At 42.3% G+C, this 19,125-nt stretch overlaps 1 protein-coding gene across 1 annotated transcript in view; it reads left to right on the forward strand.

Annotated features, from left to right (window-relative positions):
* The first annotated feature begins 19,003 nt into the window (after positions 1-19,003).
* SGPP1 (sphingosine-1-phosphate phosphatase 1) overlaps positions 19,004-19,125 on the forward strand; it is a 17,035-nt gene continuing 16,913 nt past the window's right edge. Inside the window, exon 1 of the mRNA XM_019470507.1 lies at positions 19,004-19,016. Coding sequence (XP_019326052.1) covers positions 19,004-19,016 — 13 coding nt within the window. The remainder of the gene's footprint in view (positions 19,017-19,125) is intronic.

Genomic DNA, 19,125 nt, shown 5'->3' on the forward strand with positions numbered 1-19,125 from the left:
TGCATGGAAATAGTGATGCATATCAAACAGGCAATCACGTCTGCATTTGACTGCCTTGTAGTATTCTCTTCCAGTCTCAAATGCCAGACCTAGAGACTGAAAACCAATTCCCAGCATTGCCTCTTTGGCCAGAACAGCATCCGTATTGCGGACTCACCATATACGCTTACGTATTTAGATTCTCTTTGCAAGCGCCCAGACAAGGCACACCAGTACCCGCCTTAGGGCTTATGGACAACAGACAGACGTGCAGCGAGCGGCACTGCACTCTGCCTAGTGTGAGTACGGAGGGTGGTACAGCTGCTGCCATCTTACGTGCACCAGCTCATGTCTTACAGCTCCCAGCAGCTTGCAGGCAACCTTGAATGTTACTGATCAAACGCCTTCCAGTCCCACCCCTCTTTTCCATTATTGTTACTGCTCAGTGTGCAAACTCAGGGCTCCCCTTTCCTCCACACAACATGAGCTGCCCACACAGATAACCGAACCCATTGCTGAGACTCGGGAAATCTCCTCCGCTCTCTGCTCGAGGTGGCTAAGCAGCAGTGCTCCTTTTTTACTTATTTACCAACAGCAACTTATTTTCGTCCCCACCGTGTGCCCATAAAGCACAAGCCAGTGCACAAGAAGTAGGAAAGCAATGAAAGCAGAAGGGTTCATTTCCCAGTTGTGTATTCAGGGCTATACAGAAAAGGGCAGATGTGCAGCCCCCAAGATATGAGCCCCCTTTAATCTATCCTTACTCAAGGCTCGCAGTAGTTTATTATGGATCAGTAACTTCTATAGGTTATGCCTGTATTCTTGCTATCCTTCTCAAGCAGCACTTTACTGCAGGATTAGCCCAACTGATTTCAACAGGCTCGTTTGTGACCTTTTAAAACTGCCCGCAAAACGTGAGGGATGTGATGCAGAAGTACCATGTGAAATTTACTGGCCTGTGTTACACAGCTTGGCAGAGCAGATACCAGGAGAGGGTTCGAAAGCTGTGAGTCCTCGTGTCAGTGAAGGGATCTGCAGACGAGAACTTGGTGTAAATGGTTGGGGAACTTGCCCCATGGAAGGGCAGCAAAGAAACTTCACCAATAAAAGTGGACAGTGGGATAGCAACAGCTTGGTATGAGAGGTTTTGGTTTATTTCCCCCCCTTGAGGTAAATAGGAGGCTGTTAGATTTCTACTGATAGCGTTTTTTGGTGATAGATGCAGGAAATGCTTTAAAGGAGGGATCTGTACCGGGAGAGATTTGGGAATCTGGACATACCAGGAAAAGCTACTGCAGAAATTTCATCAGGAGCGTTTGCTCATGAGATTTCCACGTTTCTCTTTATGGTCACCAAAGCGAATGGAGTGCAAACCGGAGTGACTTTCCAAAGTCTTTCAAAGGTCTTTATTAAAGCTTGGAAATAGGCAACATATGAGGCTGCTCTGCCTGCAAACAGTCTTACTTAGGGATACTAGCATCGTGTGAGATTTCCTGTGTGACTGTGGTGCCCAAGTGGGCGAGACTTGCTCATAAATGCCATGTTTTTGGGAAGCGCATCAAACAGTTGGACTGAACGTGTCCCCAGTGGCTGAGGTTTCTGGAGAGCAGAGGACCTGCTGCACATGCATGAGCAGCGCAGCACGCAGGTCCTATAGTCGTGCAGGATGTCTTGACCCGTGGGAAGTGCTCACAGTGGCAGTCTGCTGAGACTTCAGCTACCGCACCTCTGGAAATCTTTAGCAACCAGAAAGGACTTAACCGGAGAAAAGCAGCAGATGTATGGGAGCCTTGAGTCCATCTATGAATGCTAGCGCTTTCAGGCACTCTGACACACCCCCCCACATCCATCCCCAAAATTTTCTAATTAACTTTAATGAGCACGGAGAGCCAAAGGTGAGTGTCCTGGGAGGCTTATATGTGCCTTCTCACACTCCCACAGGTTTCTCTTTACCTTCATCTGGAAAGCTGACTAATTTACTCCAAGCTATGTGTAATGTTTGTGCACACAAGGTGGGAACGCTGCTCCTCACAACCCTACAAGCGGAGCACATTTCCAGAATTTCCTTCCCAGGTCCCTTTTATTCTTTGCCACAGATTTCCATCCCCCTGGTTTAGGTTTCTCTTTGCCCACACTGTACCTGCCTCAAGGATGCCTAAAAGGCTTACGGTGGCGAAGTGCCACAGAAAGAAGAAAGACATTAGTGTCTTCAGAGCAACATCCCATGACTTGGAGCAGGTCTCAGTGTGCACAAGCCAGTTGTTGGGTTAGTTGTCCTTGCTCCCTGCTCCCGCATCCTGACCTCCCTGGCCACCAAGCTCCATGACGGCCGGGGCAATGCCGGTACTTCCAGGTATTTTCCTACACGTCTTTGCTCCTCCTTTAGCTCAGCAGATGCAGTTCCGTCGGTGCACATTCATAAACGCAGTGATTTATTTGATGCACAGACTGGCACATTTATGCACTTACTACATGTAGTAAACCTCAGCTCTGGTGTGTGCATACAGATGCATTTATGTAATTGAACATTTAGGGGTAATTACTCTAATTGCCTAGCTTGACTTGTTAAGCCTCCCATTCTGGAAATTAAATTCATTTACCTAAAGAGGCTCCATCTTCATAGTCCCCTTCATTCCTATCTGTCCCTTACACAGCTGAGGGCTTTGCCATACCCCCTTTCCTACACCGTGACCCCTTACATTAGAGGTAGGCAGTGACTAGGGCTGCTTAATTCTCAGAGCTGGATGCACGTGTCACAGGCGGTCTGCAGTAAAGTGTGTCTGTTTGCACAATCCCACGATTTCTAGCAGATATATAACCCAGCTGTAGCTTGGCGTGGTGTCCTCCTCTCCCTTCCTCCATCCCCACTCAATAACCAGCACAGGCTGAAGAATCCTGCAAGGTCTGGCTATGCATATGTGTATGAGCTAAACCCTCCGTGTTTGCAAAACTCCCCGATCTGTGTGTTCACAGATGAATCTGCAAATGAGAAAACACTATGGTTTGAGCACAAAGCTGCAAAGACCTTGATGTTATGAAAACCAAGCCTCCAGCATACAGATTGTAACTTTGCATTTCGACTATTTAGATAAGAACACGCCACCTATTCTATTACCATTTACAAAGGCTCAGGTTTACTCACTGATGTGCCAAAAGGAGATATGCCTTCATTCTTGCAATAACTCTCTGCTGCTTGTGCTGAGGTGAAGAGTCCTGAAGGAATGGAGCTGTTGTAATCATTAGCCAGCTTCTCTCAGCCTTTCTTAAGAGGCAGACTTTCAAGCATCAATCATGCACTGTCCTGATCTGCCTCATGCAGCAGCCTTTTGCTAGGGAGGTGAATTTTTGTTTTCCCAAATTGGATGGCTTTCCCAATCCTTTTCAACAGATGTAGAAATTATCCTCAAAAAAGTAACCAGTGGGATCCAGAATGGAGATACAGCTTTGAACCAGTGCTCTTCCTTAGCTCTGCAAAGGCATTAAGTTGTTGTGCTTTAAAGCCATGACATAATGAAGATTATTTAAAATAAATAGCACAAATGCTTTATGGGCTTTCTGCTCTTTCTGGGCTCTGGACAGCTGGACTTACAGCAACTCCTGCATTTATTTGGACAGGTGGAAAGAAAAATGGGGCAAACTAATTCATGCTCTTTTACTTCTCTGAAACAGCTCTAAATGAGATTTTATTGTTTACATAGCATATATAAAACAGGCAATGATCCAACGTAAAGTTTCATGGTGCCGTCCTTCAGAAAATTTCTTTAATACGTTTGTGGGTTTCCTGCTTGTGTGCAATACACATTCCAGACTCCCATACGTAATAACAAATAGCCTTTATAGCATGCCACAGCACAGTGGCCCAGTATGAGAACAAATCTGTCCTTGGAATTCAGAGGTACCTGCTCCTGCTTGGCACCATTTCTCTGTACCACTAGGTGGCTTTCCCACCCGGTAGTTTGTATCTCTTTCTTCAAAGTCACTACAAGCACAATGAATCTGCTTGTAAATACAACCACCAAACTGGTGGAAAAGACAGAAGGAAGCGAAGACATCATTCAGCAGATGAACCCTTAAATTCCCCGTACGTTTACAGTGAAATCTTTACCAATCCTTTGTCTCTCCTTCTAATGTTTTAATTTAGTTACAGCTAGCTAGCTTACTTCTAGGTTTTGAATATGTGCTCAGATATATTTCTGTATGGCGACCAAACTTTGCAAAGTAGTGCATGTGTCTAATTTTATGATAGACATTTTTGTAGTTCATCAGAATAAACCAATTAGTAACACAGAAACAGGATGTGTACTATTTAATGAAATGCATTGTCTCACCATGTTCTCAGGAAGAGTAAATCCAGGTTTGCCTTTTCAGATATTTTACTCTGGTTTTTAACTTAAACTTTTTAACTACAGATCTTTACTCACACCTAAACACTGCAAGTATCTGGATACTGATGATAGCATCTTTTTCAAGTAGCACTCAATGTCTCAAATTCTCTCCAAAAAGAAAAGCCCTGCGGGCTCATTGACTAGAGTACAGAACAGCATGGGGGGAAGGATGAGGGTCACAAAGCCACAACTGTGTTAAAAAAAAATAAATACACCCCCCCCAGTTTTTCTTTAAGTTTGGCCATGTTGAATAGCAAGTATTTTTTTGGAAGCACAACACAGCTGAGTTGGGCAGAGACAGAGCTGAGAGATATTAAAAGTTTGGCAGACGAACTCAGGATTTGCATTTTTCATTCATTTCAGACATTTTTTCCTTTCACATATTTAACTCTTGTTTTCTATTACAAAAATGGCTATATATTCACTGGAGAGAAACCATGGAGCTCTCTCCTGACAAGTACCCTTCAGTGGTATGAAAAGCTGCATCAACAGCTCTTTCAGGCAGAACAAAGTGACACACATGGGATTCACGCGCAAATTTTAGGGGGGCTAATCCTGCAACTAATTGTACACATATCAGGTAAGATTTCAAAGAGGAAAGCCAGCTGCTGAAGAAAAGGCTGGAGAAAGCTCCTCCTTTACAAAACAGCAGAGAGCCTTTTGGACTTGATTATCTGTGTGAAAGCTGGTTCCTACCTCCAGATAACCAGCAAAGATGGACCCAGGCTGGCAAGAGGCATAGAAAAACACACTTGGAGCTGCTCTGTGTTGATGCAGCACTACTTGCTCTTCATTGCCATGTGCCGATTTGCACCATTTTGATCCAAGTCTCTGCCCTGATTGTAGCAGTCAGCTTCTTATACCGACTGGTTTTCGATACACAGCTTTCCCAGAGGCCCTGGACTAATAGCAGGTTTCTGAGGGAAGAAGAGGATAATAGTTAAATTTCTTGGAGCAAACTGGCGCTCAGTAAAACAGGGTAGTAATATAGCTGAATAAATAAAGCAATCAGGAATGCGTGATGGGTTTTTTCGTTATACAAGTACCTTTCAAGCAGTCTTTATATAGCGTAACCGTTCATGGTATAATCCCCTCAGACCCAAGTGAGCTCTGCGCCTGAGCAGCCAACTAAAAGCCATGTTATCACATTAGCCTGGTGCTGATTCAAAGTCAATATACTCTGCTCCCAGGGGCCTTTTCTGCTGGGGCTTGGCACTACGCGAACACAGGCACACAGCTTTTGGTGGGCATGGAGCACAGGCAAGAGCCGTCTGCGGTATCAGTACATGCAACGCCAATGTACCCAGACCTACCTGCAGTACACTATGTAGGTGCATATCTAAGCTGATCTTTAAGTTACAAGAATCCTAACCAAAAAAATTCGACAGTTTTGATTTGTCACGCTCGAGTCCTTTCATCATAATCTGTGCCTTTGCTTCGGCCTGGCACAGTTTAAAGCACCTGCACAGCATGAACGTAAAGCCCTGCCAGTCACTGCCAGCAGTATTTCACCGCCAGTGAGTGCTGCAGTATGTGGCTTCACCAGCTGAAAGGCACTGGATGACTGGTAAAGCTCAGGACGACCTCTGATCTCTTGGCTGTCCCTCAAGCTGTATTATCTCTGCAAACATGCGCTTCCCTTGATCTCTATATAATCTTTTCCCAGACAGAGTAATTAAAAAACAGTTCCATGTCTTTTCCCTGGCTTCTTTTAGCTAAACATTTTGCAGCCTCCCCCCTTGTGCCCACAGTCCGTAGATTTTGTCCTGTGATTGTTTATTAAATCAAACTTTGTACTCCTCAGTCAGCTCTGCTCTTTATACAGATTTTTTTTCAGGTGAAACACTCTCTTTTCCCCTCTCCACCTCACGGAGCTTTATTCACATGCCTGAAGAGCCCTTGTGGAAGCAAACTCTAATCCCAGCCCTGCGTGGTTTTTAAACACTTCCCCCCATGAATTTCTATCATCTGCTTTTAACTCACTGTGCCCACAAGCCGGAGCAGAGAGCTGGAGTGCATGAGCAACAACAGGTGGGGTCACCATGCCAGGGTTGTTCCCCGACCTGCTGCAGGCCTGGATGCACAAAGGGATTTCGGTATGATGGCTGTCAGTGAGTGCAAGCCCTGGCAGAGGAGGCATCACCCAGATGGGATATCAAAGCGACAGCCCAGGGCCGCTGTGAGAGGCAGCTGGACACCTCTCCCAGCCTTGCCCAGCTGCCGGGGCCGGGACCAGGGCCACCTCCTGCCCACGAGGTACCTGCCTTTCTCCCAGCCCTCGGAGATACCCACTACAGAGGCTGTGGCTCTTGGTCATGGGAAGATATTATATGCTTTCCGTAGGGTTGGCATTTCTGTTAGATATTCCTCTTGAAAGCTTCTCTCTTGTCATCTTCAGGATTATCTTGTTTTTATGCCTTGTGAAATAGTTTTATGCTAAACATGGGACACATGCATGCTGTGGTGTGATGTTTTTTACTGTTTTGGTATAGCTAGAGGACATGTATAGGACTTTGACATCATTTTTCCAGCACAACAAACAAATGTTGTTATCATCCTATATTCTCAATTATTTTCTTTTAAGCGCTGTTAGACCGTATGGGGAAGAGTGTGAAAACAGCTTTTGCAAGGCATCAATTTTGTTTTATCAAGGACTGTGCTGGCAGTTTATATCTCATATTTTAATTGTTCATGGTAAGGAAACGTCAGTGGATTCAATGTAGTAATTTTTTTCTACATGGGTGCCAAGGTTCCTGCGTTTGAAAGGCTACATGGAAATTATTCACAAATGCAGGTATTCATTGATAATAGCTTTTCTGGCACTTTTCATCAGTTTATATACAAAGGAAATCAGTGTCCTTATTTCCCTGTTATTGGTACAGAAGCACAGAGAGGAAAAAGGACTTGATAAGGTTTATGCCTGCTAACAACGTAATAGCTTGCAGAGGTGTTAAAGACTTCTGGCTCCTCTTGACTTTATTTGGAGTTAAAAGAGCCCTGGAGGCCCATTAAGCAACTATCAACCTTAACCTAAATAATTTCTTTACATTTCAATCTATTTATTGTCTTTACAGAGAGTATTTCAACACTAAGAAAGGAAGTTGTATCTTAATTCTATTAGCAGTAGTCCCACAGGCTTCTCAAAACTAATTTGAAACATTTTATGACCTTGCCAAGATTCAGACATGTTCAACTTTCACCAGTGAGTGCAACCCCTGTGACTCCAAAGGGATGTGTGAGCATGATGAATAAAGATAAGTCCTTGCAGAATCACAGCACTGGGCAGTATCTTCACTGGAAATTAAACATTTCATGGTGAGGTATTACAAAGAGGTATTTTTTTGTAATTACACGTTTGGGAGCATAGTGTGGCTGCTTTAATTTGGAGGTCACTTCATACTGAAAACCTACACAGACTGCCTTGTAAGAAATAACCCTTAAAGTAAAAGGTGACATTTTCTAAGGTTTTTTTTAAGTGCCACCCAGGTTCATGCATACAGGCTTCCTCCATCTCTGCATGAAAAGAGTACTTATATTAGTGGCCAAATATAAATACGTGGCCAGAAAAGCAGCTGAAACCAGAAGGCTATAAATGACTATTTATCCAAACTTCTTAAACTTCAGTTTTTAAACCATTTAAGCCAAAATACATAAATCAAGCCAGATTTGTTGAACACATGGCTCAGGTTCAGTGATACAGATCATAAAACTTAGCCAGGCTTACACAGAATCTGATCTCAGTTTCAGATTTGTGATTTATGCTGGTTCCAGGTTTTCTTGCAAGTATTTTGCATGCCCTAACAAATACAACTGCATTTTAGTTTTCACAGTGTCAGGGTCCTTTGTGCACCAACACACTCTGCAACCTCTCTCCCCTGCTCTGGGGGGTTTGGTGCCATGTTCAGGACCAGCTCTGTAACCTGGGACAAGACTGCAGGGGAAAGAGCTGTGAGAAGTCTCCTCCAGGCTGGGCTATGCCTGGCCTTGTGCCTGATCCTGCCCTTGCCTCCTTGACTTGCCTTCCTGGCTTGAACATGGCCCTACCTCCTTGCTGTGGCTTTGCCCAGCCATCGTTGGGCTGCAGCTGATCCCAGCTGCCATCACCGTGGCTGCTCTGCTCAGCTTGTTGGGGTGCTGAGAGACTGCACCCCAACAGACACTGAGCTTGGATTAAGAGCGCTTGACATGTGGCTTTTCCAAGCACTTGTTTCAAAAAAACTACTGCATCTTCATTAAAAATCTTGCAGGCAGTTGTCATTTAGTTAAACAATGGGATCCGCCACTTGGGTGAAGTACTATTTGCCAGGATTTCACTGAACATGATATGCAATAGCAGCCTGATGAACAGTCTCTTGCACCGACTAGACGCCATTTCTTTCTGGGTACAGAAGTCCTGGTACCATTTTAGTGAGGGTTTTGTTGGAGGGTGGTGATTTTGTTGAGCTAAAAAGGTGTTCTTATTAAATCTGCACCTGAAATAGGGCTGCTAGTCATTGCTATGCCGTGTTTGCCTTGTTCTCTCCATTATTCTTTGGACACAACACAGAGCAAGCTGCTTCTAACACAAACGCCAAATCTTGCGGACTCAGAGGCTGGAAATTTCTCTAGGACAGAAGGGTAAGCTCTATTTACATACTAGATAATACACAGAAACCTGCGATTCTATCTATGAAGCTTTCACATTTTAGTTAGGCTTTGTTTATGATTTGGTTGTGTAAATGATATTGGATAATTATTTTCATACTCATCCAAGGACATATATGTCCTCAAGCAACTGCGTCACTCTGACTTTGTGTCTCCAGTTTCTTAATGAAGTCCAAGTTCACCAGGAAAAATGAGGAAGAGTCCTGTCCTAGGTAGGACTTACAAGCCATATCCCACAAAGAAATGACTCTACTAAGGGAGTGATTCTGTCTGGATTTTTTTTTTCCCCAGAATAAATCAAATTTTGCCCTTGTTACTGTCATTGTCGGGACTCTGCCAGTGCTTTTCTTCAGCTGGCACTTAAAGGGTGAGAAAAATATGGTGAAATATAGTAATATGGCCCTGGTACTACCGTATGACCAGAAGTGCAAGCACTCCAGCAGTGCTGGTAGAATTAAAGAGTAGAACAGAAGCGGTTGTACAGTTTGTGGCCGCAGAAGCTCTGCCAGACATACTATTACACAAAACTAAAGAGAGTTTTAAGAGCTCTCCTGACTGCACGCATGGGTTAAGTATTCACCTTACAAATGCAGGGGAGAAAGCAGACAGAGCTAATGATAACAAGGCATATTAAAAAAGGCATACGTATACATCTGTATCTAGATATACAGAGATGGGCAGCAGGACAGTCATAAGGCAAAACCACATTATAGAAAGCGAGCATTTTCAGCCTACAAGAAATAAGAAGAAAACCATCTGATTAGCCAGAAAAACTGCAAAATTTAAGATGAGGTGAATGTGACAACTCCAACCCCTTCATGAATAGTGTTTTGCCTTCCTTTGTTGTCTGGCTGAGCTGGTTTTGAAAGCCCCTTCATCAGCAGTATGCAGTTTCTAGCACAATAAAGGTGCAAAACTAAACAATCCTTAGAACACTCAGGCTCTTAACTGATGAACCTATATTGCAAGTTCCTCCAGTCACGTTTGGTTATAAACAAATTTTTTTTCTAAAATACAGTGATCAAAAAGATACACAGTCTCCCACCGCCTCCAAAATTAATAAGTTCTTCAAAAAATGCTTCTCTTACTATATATATTTTATTGCTTGCTTTTCAGCAGCCACAGCAGATCACAAGGGTGGTGTTAGAAGATGTACAGGCAGATGAACACAGAGCTCCTGCATCCTAAAGTTATGCACCACAGCTCTGTGAATCAGCAGTCCCGTGTTCTTGGCCAACTTCTACCACGTACATATCCTGACTCCAAACCTACAGCTGCTTAACTTTTGTTCCATTGACTAATCTCACTGAACCCCAAGGGCAGGACTTAGGGGGCCTCCAATACAAGGATTGCTACTCCCAATACCTGTTGATTCAGATCACCTAATCAAATGTCTCTGCCCCCTTTTCAGCCAAAGCAGTTAAGCTCCATCAAATATGGATCTCCTACCTCCCAATCACCAAACTGCAAGTCATGCACTGTCTTGCTAGATCTCTTTCTAGCCCTCTGTGTTTTACAGCCAACAGTCTGTATTCAGGAGGAGGGATGGAAGATGCAATGCCCTGGATTATGCCATAACCTAGTATCTACAGCAGTCTTCTGAGTCATGAGTGGGTTGCATCCCATCAGGCCAAGGTGAAACTGAATTTAGATTTCCCACTCCCTAGCTGACTATGTTTATTAAGCTGTCATGGGAAGAATAAGCTCTGGTGCTTCTCTTCCCTCATCCCTTTCACAGAAGCCTGTGGTTTCTCTGTGAACAGCGCTGGACTCACTGCTACGAGTCTCTGAGTGTGCATAGCAGAGTGGGCTTCTCCAGGAATTCAGGTGGAATATAGACACGTTTTTGCTGTGTTCCTGAACCGTGGCAGGATTCAGCCAAGAGCCTGGCCCTACCTGTCACTGCCACCTGTGCAGTCATGGGCACTGCAGTTTAGTGACCTGGGGAACCGCCACGACAAATGAGTAGGCTGTAGGAATTTTTACATACCTCTAGGGTTAGACAGCTGCCACAGCAGATTTATAGGTAGTTTTCTTGAAATTGGCCAAATGAATCCACCTGAGTCCCATTTCTGGTGCCCAAAGTAAATATTGTAGAACCTATCCATCATGACAATGCACTTATTTAAGGACTTGGATGTCTGAAGGCACGTCATATAACCCTATGTATTTTAACTCACCCACCCCTAAAAATTTAATTCCTTACCTCATGATAATATTTTAAGGGTTAATTTACATTTGAGGAAATATCACAGACACCCACATAATTCTGAGCACTTTCTGTGTAATTAAGAAAAGCAGCAATGTTCATGTTACCCTCAGAGCAAGAGCCTGCAGAACCACTGGTTACATTCAAAATACTTGTCATACAGGTTCTGAATTGCCCTGGGATGCATGGGTTGCATTACCTGGAAAAGGGCGCAGCAGTAAGGCAAGCAAGTTGTTCTGAGTATCATCATGTGTGTTGAGCACACCTGGTCTTTCCCTGAGACCATCCCCCGGACTGGGAGCATGTAACAACCCGAAGATAGAAGACTGAGGGAGGTGGCTCACTGGCATTTTCAGCAGATTGAAAGGAGAAGGCTCTCGGTGATGTGGATGTTCTCAATTCACCTGCAACAAACAGGACCATAGTGAGAGTGAATTAATACTGACTATCACATTTTTAAAAGGGCTTAGAAAGGTCCTTCCCAGGCAAGAGCTCTGACCACTAGGCATTTACATCAAAAGTGGGCATCCTATCCTGTAAAAAAGTGAGATCTACCCAATTATTTATAAAAATACTCGTAACTGACTACCATCAGTAGATCCTGTATCGCACATAATTCAAGGTATCTCACTTTTAGTCCTGCCTGAGGCGTGGGATGGAGTTTCAGAGCCATCCTCGCATTTGGTTTGTTATCAGCTAACTAGAAACAGCTCTCTCGTTCAGCCTGTAGACTTCCTGGCCTGTCTGTCAAGGTATCTGCCTTTTCCACTCAATTGCAGAGGGAGCATAAGGGCTTAATTTTGGCCTCTAGATAGTAGTTTGAAGGTTAGGAGTTAAAATGAAAATACTACAGTGCTTAACATGCTCACAGACATATTTTTAATTGGCTTTAGATCAGATCTTTGTTCTAATATGGATGACCTCATTTGTAGTAACAGCTATGATTATAAATAGTGCTCCTGAGACCCAAGAGAATTCATAATTAGTATGAATTATCAACATATTCCCCCAAATTGCGGCTTCTTTTCCACCTCTGAATGGAAAATGAACAAATGTTGTCACAAAGAACCCTAGGGAAGCTTTCACTCCTCCTACTCTAGCGATGAGTAACTTGACACACCCTTGAACATGAATCCGGCTCCATTTCATTATCTTGGCAACTTGGGATTGTCCAAGAAAAAAGTCCAGAACTGAGTAAAACATGCATCTGTGAGCACTAAGGCAAATTCCCATCTGCTGTATATCTTATACTTCACATCCCGATTCTCTTATCACATCAAATCTCTCTTCCCTAGTGATTTATTTGGCGCGTACATGCCTTGCCTAGTTTCCCACACATGAACCTTAGAGCCTGATGGTAGGATTTGAACATGCTACCTTTCTCCTCCTTTTCAAGTCCTAGGATGCCACATGGTAAACTCTCTGCTCCTGCTATTCAGGTTGATTCCCATGATTTCCTTCCCATTAACGTAGTGTGGGTCATTCCTTTAATGAGTTTGAGTAATCAGAATAGGTCTAGCCTCTTGAAAAGGTGCTTTTTTCTTTTTTTCCGTGAAGCTGTAACTCCTAGGATGTGATCACCTTGTCTCTGACGGGAGTCCTGGGTGCCCCCCAACTCTGCAATGCCATATGGAGATGCTTGTTTTCATCCTTGGACTGGGGATATGTTCTTTGAACTGGCCCATCAGCAAGTGGGTTCTGCAGCTGGGGAAGCAGCAGCTAGGATCCCTGCTGCTCTCGGCATGCTCCAACAAGAAGCTTCCTGTTGCCAAGAGTTCTCAGCAGTTGTTTGCCCCTGCAGCACAGTTGGCTTGCAGATACCGATTTAAGTCCCACTCTTGCACACAAAATTCGATCCAATATGCAATAATTGCAGTTGATGCAAGTCAGCATGAAAGAACTTATTCCTTTCTTAAAGGACAAATATCTTTAAGAGATCTGCAGAAACTGCAGTGATAAAAAGGCTGCAAGTATTGTATAACCACAAAAGTTCAGACGATGTGTGGAAGAAGGAACCCTCTAATTCTGGGGTCTAGGTTGATGAAGAGCTACGCACAAGTTTTGTGGGTTTTTTATTCTATCCCTCCTCTGCTGTCTTGCTAGAAATAAAATATAGCTGTAACATAATGCAGTGATGGTGCTCAAACAGGTGCATGCACCGGGTTAGTAACTTGCCTCTTCCATAGGCAAATGGTGTGGATAATAAAGGACAGCATGGGCATGAAGGCAGAGTCAGCTATTCTGAGTGAAAACAGGCAATTCTACAATCTAATCCCTGGTAGCCAGAGTGAAGAAACACCTTCCAGAAATAAGAGTTTCACACCCACAACTAGGTATTATTAACGCAAGCTTTTGAAAAAGCAGGAATCTAAATCACCTCCGCTTTTTTGATTTCTTGTTTCTGAAAAAAGAGCAAACAAACCCCATCCACCCACAAAGCAACCAACTTCTCCTCCGCCTTCCCAAATTTAATTGTTTTCAATTCAAAATCCTGGGACGAAGAGGCAAAAAGACAAAGGGTTTGTTGTTGCTTTAGGATTTGCTAGTCTCTTCCAGGCACCACAGGAAAAAAAAAATCTCCATTTTCTCACCATACAGACAGCAGATTACAAAATTAAAATTACAGGAACCTGGGAAAATGGAAGAAATGGAAGTATAATGAAACTGTTACCAAATATGTATCTCTTTCCCAGTTGAAAAATGAAGGGGGTGGGAATTACGCATCCACTCCCTCACAGAGTTGTTCCAAGGAGTTGCCAATTAATGATTGTAAGATATGCTCATGCTATAATTGAGGACACATAATAATTTAAGGTAACGTAAAAAATGGAATAATCTAATTTTTAACGTGATAGAAACACTCCTTAAATAATGTCACCTTATCTGAATTATGTTTGAAATGGCATGTGACATGGTTAAACACGTGGATATAAGTTCACAGAAGAATCAAAAGACTGTAACAACTGCATTCCTAGAATGACTTTACAGAGGAGACCCTATCACTGCAGTCTCTTTTATTACTTATTTTCAACTTTTTTATTCTTGTTTGTTATAACAAATCACAACACTGTACACTTTGCATCTGCATACAATTCCCTAGGCACTAAAATTCTGTGCCTTCCCAAGATTATGTGCCAATATAGGCACGTGGAGAAAAAAAGAAAAACCAACCCAAGCAGCTGGGCAGATTCAGTAATGATGGGCATACTCGGCCCTCATCTAAATGAGGCAGCAGTGTAATAAGAAGTACATCTTGTGACATGAGAACATGTGCTGCTGTGCCACCCTGTGCTAAAATAGGGACACACCAAAGCCACCTGATTCCATTCCCTGGAAAACCCAGGCCTGTAACTCTGAAGCAAAACATCCACCATTTAAGCAAAGCCCATACTTTCTGCTTCTGTTGCTGATGTTAATGTTATTTGGGCCTTCATGTTTCAGTTTATCTGGTCAGCCAACGGATCAGATTTCTGAGGTACCCAGGGACCTTCCCCTATCATACCCAAATGCTACAGCAATTTAATAGTGTGTGAACAAGGATACTTGCCTAAAGAATTCAGTAAATTTACAAAAGCAAATAATACAGGGAAAGTGTTAGAAAACCAAACAAAAAATAAAAAGGCGCTCTTACATATGGAACTTTGAGCACTATCCTGCAGAAATAAATGCATAACCAGGCTAAACTGAAACCAGGGGATTGCAGCAAGTCATTGAACTCATTTTTTATTGCAGTTGGTAAAGTTTTTAGCATAGCGATAAGAATACCAACAAGAAAGAGACAAGAACCAAGCCTTATTCTTTCAAAACTACTTAACTTTTTTTTACCCATGGAGAATAACATAGTTGTTAGACCTTATTTAAGAGAAACGCTACACTGGTTCATTAAATACATTTTTACTAAAGATAGGTAAATTCCTTTAAGTTCTGTTGAAAAAGCTAGCACTGGAATTCATGAGCGGTAACTTGTACAGATATAAGCTATATTTAATACCTTAAATTGCTTACTAAGAAAGTACTGTGCAGAACTCAGCAATGACCAAGTACAGCATAAGTAAGCTGGAAACCCTTCAGTATGTTCTTTCTCCCGCTGCTGTAATGGAACATTAGCACTTGCCCAGCGCTCCTTCACTGAGCTATTGCAATAGCTCGTACACAAGAACAAATTAAAGACCTCTCTGAGTTTTTTTGCTTACAGTAATATGTATTAATTGGAAATAAAATACACTTCCTTATTCTCCCATGTATTTTTCAAGACTAAATCTTACGATAAATACACTCTTGCCTTCTCAAATCTGGGTACTCAACTCACCAATTTCTTTTAAAAATAATAATAAACCTGGTACAATTAGCACATTTTATTCGTTCACATTCAAAATTATCTAAAATGAAGCCTTCCTCTGACTCTAGGCACTTTAACATCATTAATAATGTAACAAAACCCTAGCAGCATTAGAATAATTATTTCAACAGGAAACTAGCCATTCAGACCTCTACAGATACTCCTTTCCATCCTTCATCATGCTGGGAAATAATTTTCATTCTCTTCACAAAATGCTATCAAACAGATGTCTTTTGCACAAAAAGATGACCAGATTCAAGCTATTTCAGATGATGACAGAAAACAAGTCCCACGATCCTGGAGAATGTCCTGCCACCTGCTCCTTCAGTTATATTAGGAGAGAAAAACAACTGGCTGCTGATGACTCAGATAAACTGGTCTCCAACTGTTTAAAGCTTTACAAGGCAGAACCAGTACCTTAAATACACTCACTAACCAGTGGTCATCCAAATGGATACCAAGCAAGACGTTCTGCTTCAAAAAGGAACTCCTGGTTCTGCTCCTATCACTTGGGCAGGGTGGTCACAGCAGCAGCTGTAAGCATGATGTATTCTGCACCTCATTTGCCATCGATTCCCACAGCTGTCTTGTCAAATCCTTACAGCCTGTGGGAACATGGCTGCGAGTATGCTGGTTTGCCAGGCATCCTTGAAAATGCACGTGTCACGGGTGTCACGCTCAGATGGCACTTGTGTGGTAAGCTGAAATGTATTCAGAACAGCTTTGGGGCCATCTATTGCAGATAGTACAAAGAAACACATTTTCTGGAAAAGTTCAGTTATAGGGTGCACTCCACACTCCTCTTGGAGTGCCCACTGCAATCGTTCCTTACTCTAAATGCGCAAAGGTAATTTAAAAGCTACTTCAGTATTAATGCCATGTAATTTTCATACTAACAGTTCAAAGTCAAAGTAAACAAGTTTCAACCACACACAAACACTTTCTGCTTTTTTAAGTTACCAAGTGCATACCATAAAGACAAGTCTCACTCTATCCTTTGTAATCCCTGTGATTTTTTTTTTTCCCCTGTACAGTTATTCCCATCTCATTCCAGAATTCATCATCAAGTTAATGAACAAATTTCAGCTTGTTCTGTGGTTAAGGGGAGACTGTTTGTGGCTTGACTCTGGGAAAACGCACAAAAGAAGGCGGCAGCTTGTTTTTCAGCTCCTGTCTTCGCATTTTCTGCTGAAGATCCAGGGAAGCATGTAAATTAGGAAGCACATGGATCTTGCAGGATTAGCATCATACATTTCTCAGAAGGCAGAGAAATGACAGCACACCTTCCATTCTTGAGATAGAAAAATTGATCGTGTACTATTTCAGGGGTGGTTTTCTTCATGTTTCTCTGCCAAGCTGTTGATCAGAAATCTTATTTATATTTCATTCATCCCTCTTTCAGGAATAGCAGCTCCTCCACTGGTAATACAATTGTTATAATGCCTCAAGTGAGTTTAACACTGCACGATGCAAACATATGCAACATACAAATATATATAATGTACAATATAGGAAATCTATCAGGATTCATTTGGTGCTTTGTTACCTGAGCACTCTGGATAATAATCCTCCAAGAAGTATTTCACAATGTGAACATCAATTATGTAAAATTGCCTCAAGGCCAAGAGAATCAGAATGCACCAAATGAATTTTCTTGTAAGGATCTATTCCTTCAGAAATTTAAATGAAAATGCAGAGAAATTTTTCCAAGTAATCCCAAGAGTGCAAATTTAGGAAGCAAAAGGCCAAAACCTTTAGATATTGTCTTAGTAAGTATATTCTGCAGCCAAAAGCTTAATTCAGATCAGCTTTTTTATGGTGCATAAGTATTTCAAGGCAAAAAAAAATTGATTCTAATGCTCATGGTTATTAACGAAATGTCTGCTTCTGTCATTTAAAATTTAAACCATGATGGTCCCACTAGATTAACCTGACACTATGTGTATCACGGACCATCAGAATTCAACCTGTATTCATCCAATAAAATAAAGCATAACTTCTGCTCAGCTAAAAAATAATTTTCAGAAATACATCTAATCTTCAACAGAAGACATAAAACGAGGGAAAACCCTCAGCTTCTCTTGGGAATGTGTTCTGGTGGTTAGCCATGTAAAAATGTGTGTCTTATTTCCTATTTCAATTTGTCTGGCTTTTGCCTCCAGCCATCACTTCTTATTATGCCTTTCTTCAATAGACTAAAGAGCCCTTTAATATCCTGTATTTCCCCCCACGAATGTTCCTATAGACTACAATCAAGTCACCTCTCAATCCTCTTTTAGATAACTTTTAACAGCCTGAGCTCTTAACACCTCCCAGCGTAATAAGTTTTCTCCAACCATCAGAACATTTTGCTTCAATTTTTTTCTCTCTCCTATTTTCCAATGTGCTTCTTAAAATCTGGAAAGCAGAACCATAGGCACTATCCTGAGGATGACATTGTTGAGGCCAAACATGAGAGGTAAAAGAAACATTTTTTATTCCTTTGTTTATACATCGATTAATCCTTTTCTGCCATAGCAGCATACAGGAGAGCCCTTATCTGATTGCTTACTTATTCTGACCCTTAAATCCTTCTCAAAGTCATTACCTTCCCAGGCTATAGTCTTCCGTTCTCCAGTTATAGCCTCCACACTTGGTTCTTAAGATAGACAAATTTATAGTTGGCTGGATTAAAATTCACTAAGTTTGAACAGGCTGCTTCTACCAACCGTTCGATCGATGCCCCGTCCTCATCATTATTTACGACTCCGTTAATCCTGGAGCTGAATTTTTGCAGCAGCAGGTTTAGATCTGCTTCCAGCTCATTGCTAAAAATGTAGTACAACATAGAAACTACTACTGGAACCTCTCTAGACACCATTTCTTTCAACTAAGTTCTCCTACAGACTTCCTATTCTTGAGACCTGGCAGCAAATTCCATTTGCATTGTTTATTGGCACTGCATGCACTCATTGTTAATGGGAATATCATGCAGCACTAAGTCTGAGTCAAGTACCTCCTCAAAACAGTATTAATAGCTATTTTTACTAAAACACTGTGTAGACTTGTATTATATTCCTTCATTTCAACTTTTTATTATTTGAATTCCACATCAGATTTTCCATATTGGTTAGGATAGCTATTAAGCCAACTAGTCATTCAGGTCATATTGCTCACCCTTTTCAAAAATGGCACAAAGCAGCACATTTACCACTTGTTTAACCTCCTAATTTTAAGGCAAGATACAAATACACTGGAGTATTACCAAGCCATAGATCAGCACGAGTTGGATAGGCAGAAGCATCAGAGAGCACCGGTGACCAAAGCTCGCATTTCTCACGGCATTTCCAGGATGGAAACCCCAGCAGCTGTGGACTTTCAAAGTACCTGATAGCAATTTTTCCAGTCCTGCTGAACTTTAAGCCATGCACATCCACCCAGAAGGAGGTGTGGAACCTCCTCCCGACTATGGAGAGATGGGGTAAGGCACGACCCCTTTCCTCACACCCAGCAGAAACCTTCCTGAGCCGCTGTCTGCTCCACATCCCTGCAGGTAACTCACCGCCTCCATCGCTTAACAGGCATGACCG

This window comes from Aptenodytes forsteri, unplaced genomic scaffold (assembly GCF_000699145.1).
Source record: "Aptenodytes forsteri isolate BGI_AS27 unplaced genomic scaffold, ASM69914v1 Scaffold479, whole genome shotgun sequence".
In the NCBI taxonomy this organism is placed as follows: Eukaryota; Metazoa; Chordata; class Aves; order Sphenisciformes; family Spheniscidae; genus Aptenodytes; species Aptenodytes forsteri.